The sequence below is a fragment of the Etheostoma spectabile genome, chromosome 5 (assembly GCF_008692095.1).
Source record: "Etheostoma spectabile isolate EspeVRDwgs_2016 chromosome 5, UIUC_Espe_1.0, whole genome shotgun sequence".
Taxonomy (NCBI): domain Eukaryota; kingdom Metazoa; phylum Chordata; class Actinopteri; order Perciformes; family Percidae; genus Etheostoma; species Etheostoma spectabile.
The window spans coordinates 34,851,669-34,855,419 of NC_045737.1; the positions used below are offsets into that span (position 1 = coordinate 34,851,669).

At 41.5% G+C, this 3,751-nt stretch overlaps 1 protein-coding gene across 1 annotated transcript in view; it reads right to left on the reverse strand.

The window, feature by feature from the left end:
- Positions 1–981, reverse strand: part of kiaa2012 (KIAA2012 ortholog) — a gene marked incomplete at its 5' end in the record, with an annotated part of 12,912 nt that extends 11,931 nt beyond the window's left edge. Inside the window, 2 exon segments of the mRNA XM_032515391.1 lie at positions 35–166; positions 846–981. Of these exon segments, the coding sequence (XP_032371282.1) occupies positions 35–166; positions 846–956 (243 nt within the window).
- Positions 982–3,751: the final 2,770 nt, after the last annotated feature.

The window sequence follows — 3,751 nt, forward strand, 5'->3', positions numbered from 1 at the left end:
ACACACACACACACACACACACAAAGACAGATACCTGGGAGTACAGTAGAAGCGGCCCTCTACGGGTGCTGTAGGTTTTTGGAATGGTTGACTCTGCTTCCACAAGCAGATGGCCACTGTTGGACAGTCGCAGGCGAGAGTCCTGGGACTTCCATATGTAGTAATCCTGTTGACAGATTTTTTAATAACACTGATTATAAGATAAATGGAATGATTGATTGATCTGACCAATATGCAACTGAAGTAATTTCAATACTAATAGTTGTCATTGCTTTACAGACAACAAAAAGCAGTTTAGCAACATTGACGGCCTAACACAACATTAAAAAACACCGAAAGTCATACCAGGATAAAATAAATAAATAGATTTAAGCTAAAAAGTTGCCTAAGGCGTGGCCGGGTATGCTCAGTTGGTAGAGCGGGCGCACATATTTGGAGGTTTACTCCTCGGAGCAGCGGCCGCGGGTTCGGCTCCGACCTGCTGCCCTTTGCTGCATGTCTTTCTCCCTGTCTCTCTACTTTCATGTCTTCATCTGTTGTGTGGAACTAAAGGCTTAAAATTCCCCAAAAAATAATCTTTAAAACAAATAAATAAAAAAAGGTTGCCTAAGGGATTAGGGTAGACTAAAGTGCACACAGTGTTAAGAGACAGACAAACAGGAAACATGCCCAAACAGAACTCTCCTAGGTGTAATAGCAGTGGCCATTTGGGGTTATGGATTGGACAGGTTTTGGATAGAAGTTGGTGGTTTTGGACTTGATGGACCTGAAACTCCTACTAGAGAGCAGTGGAGAGAAAAGAGAGTGTCCAGGGTGTGTAATGTCAGTACAGAACTTGTGGGTACCTGTGGTGTAAAGCAGACGTCCAGCCGTCCGTCATGTGTCCCTGTGTTTCTGTTAGTTGAGACGAATCGAGCACACCCCCGACTCAGCAGGGACAGAGACAAATCCTTCATGATGTCTTGGATTCTTGGAGGATGGCTAAGTCAAAGGGAAAAGAGCTTAGTTAGGTTATTCCATAGACTAAGCCTAATAATAATAGTACTCTATGCAGATGATTCTGAATTGATTTGGTAATTTAAAATGTAACTATTACAGTGTTGTTGTTTTTTTTGCTGTCAGAGTCTAAATTGAAACCCTGGCTCCATGCCACTACAATCATAGGGTAGAAAAGTACATATGGGTATAAGAATGAGTCACTGTGTGTAGATAAAGTTTAAGATAGAAAATAAGGAAGCTATTGGCACCACTGCCAAATGTGTAAAGTCATTGTGGAGCACAGTTCTGGATATAAAAACACAGCAGATAGCACATGCAATGAAAGAGACAAACTTCCAGTGGAAGTCACTTATCATCAAGCTTTAAGTTTAGCTGTTAATTCAAAATCAATATCAATTTCATTTATATTGTCCAATCACATCAGAAGTCATCTCAGCATACTTTACAGATAGAGCAGGTCTAGAAAGTCCTCATTCAGATTGACAGAGTGAATATAACAACAAGATAAACATAATTTCCTGAATCAACAGCATTAGGATTACCAACACTGAGGAGAAAAAAAAATCCAGAGAAAGAATTAAAAAAGTTAAGTAAGTGAGGAAAATTTAGATTTATTTCATATTTCAGCTCCATGTTACATCTTCTTGATTTCGATCATGTTTTATAGCAGAAACAGACATTACAAAACAAAACATTGGACGTACCTGCTGTCTCCCACACAAAGACTGCCCTCTGTGTGTGTGTGTGTGTGTGTGTGTGTGTGTGTGTGTGTGTGTGTGTGTGTGTGTGTTTGCGTGTGTTGTGTTCTGTGTGTGTGTGTGTGTGTGTGTGTGTGTGTGTGTGTGTGTGTGTGTGTGGGGCAGGCTGTGTGTTCAATCCCTGTTGCTAGGTTGTTGAGAGTCGGTACCTTGTGTTTCTGTTGCCGTGGCTGCAGTGACATGTATGGAAGCACACCCACACACTCCCACACCCCCACACACCCCCACACTCACACACACACACACACACACACACACACACACACACATGCACACACACACACAAACTTTTAAATGTTGCCTCCAGTACTGAGAGAACACCTCACATGCACTAGGGCATTAAAGGCATGATAAATTGCAGTTTATTCCTAGTATGCCAAGGCCCCTACCCCCCTTCTGACATCACACCAGACTTCTTTGCCTATCATATCATATCATCATGGTTGAGGAAGCCCCATGTTGTGACTTTGGGCTAAGGCCAATTGGGCCTTTGGTATTTGCCATTCAGCTGCCCTCCTGGGCATTGCTTTAGGAGGGGATGATCGACCACTCCGTGAGGGAAACTAATTTTGGATGCCTCAATGGATCCATGACTTCATTCTTTCAGTGATTATCCAAAGCTCACGAAGGTTGAAATTGATATCCTTGAGTAATTTGAGAACATGACCTTCAGACTCAGCTCCTTTGTTACCACAACAATTTGCCACAATGCTGTTGACACTACAGTAATCTGTCTTTCCATGTCCCAGTAAATCTAACACTCACTCATGAACACAACCCCACGCAGAGTAAGGCCATGGACAATATCTCCTTGCAGTGCCCGGTCCCAGACGCCACCCTGAGTCTATAACAGGGTCAGGTTCTCTAAATTGTTTTTATGTATTATGTATTTATATGTTATATTTAAGTCAATGACCCCTTACTGTAACTGAAAGACAGAGGTATCTAGAAACTCCTACTACGTATATTGTATAAAATAAATGGCATATTAAACTGGGCCTACAATGGCATGTAGGGTAGCATAAAGCCTTTATTCATAACGTTTTATCCATAGAATACTAATATCTTAAAATAATAGTTGATGATTTTATAAATCATGGTTTAATACATGATGCACAGTGAATCCCACCACTAGTGCTTGCTACATCCAATCATGGCTGCATTCTACAAGACACACTAGCTCAGTCTTGATTGGTTTAATATTCTGCTTGGCGTGTTTGTTTAATGGCCAGAACACAAACATAGGCACAGGTAAAGGTACAGCAACTGCTTCTGTTTGCCTCAATAGGGAAGGGAGGTTGTGGCTGTCTTTAGTTTCCTATTGACCGTCCATCTCTCTGACTGGTAAATTTCATCTCTCTGTCTCTGTCTCGTCTTGTTTTAGCTTTACTTCCTGTGTTTTACTTCCTGTGTTTTCCACCTGTTTCCCAGCCCTCTTGTCACCTGCCTCTTGTTACGTTGTTACCCTCTGTATTTAGTCTTTGTGCTTCCCTTGTCCTGTGTCGAATCATTGAGGTGGTGTGTCTTCCCGTGTCAGTTCCTGTCTGGTTCCATGCTTCCTGGATTTCTTTTGGTCTCTTTTTCTGGTTTGTTCTGCTTTTGCTTTTGGATACTCTGTTCTTGTTTTTTGCACTTTGGATTTAGTTTTTGCCTGCCCCTCTCAGGACTTCCTTTGCTTGTTTGTACTTTGCTTTTATTTAAATAAACCCTCAAGCTCAACTTTTGCCTGCCTCCCCTCTGCACTTGAGTCCACCATTCCATGCATTACACGACAGGTTTCCAACTTGGCCCCAGGTGTGTCTGTTAAAACACGAACGGAGACAACCTCTCTCTTTTGATGCTTTATTACAATCAAGCAACAGTACAAATATGGGCGTGGGTAGCTCTGCTATGGCTGTGTGTTTGTGTGTTGGAATAAACAAATGAAATAACATTGTAAAGGCTACCATACACAATGCATAGGAATATATATATATATATATATATATATATAT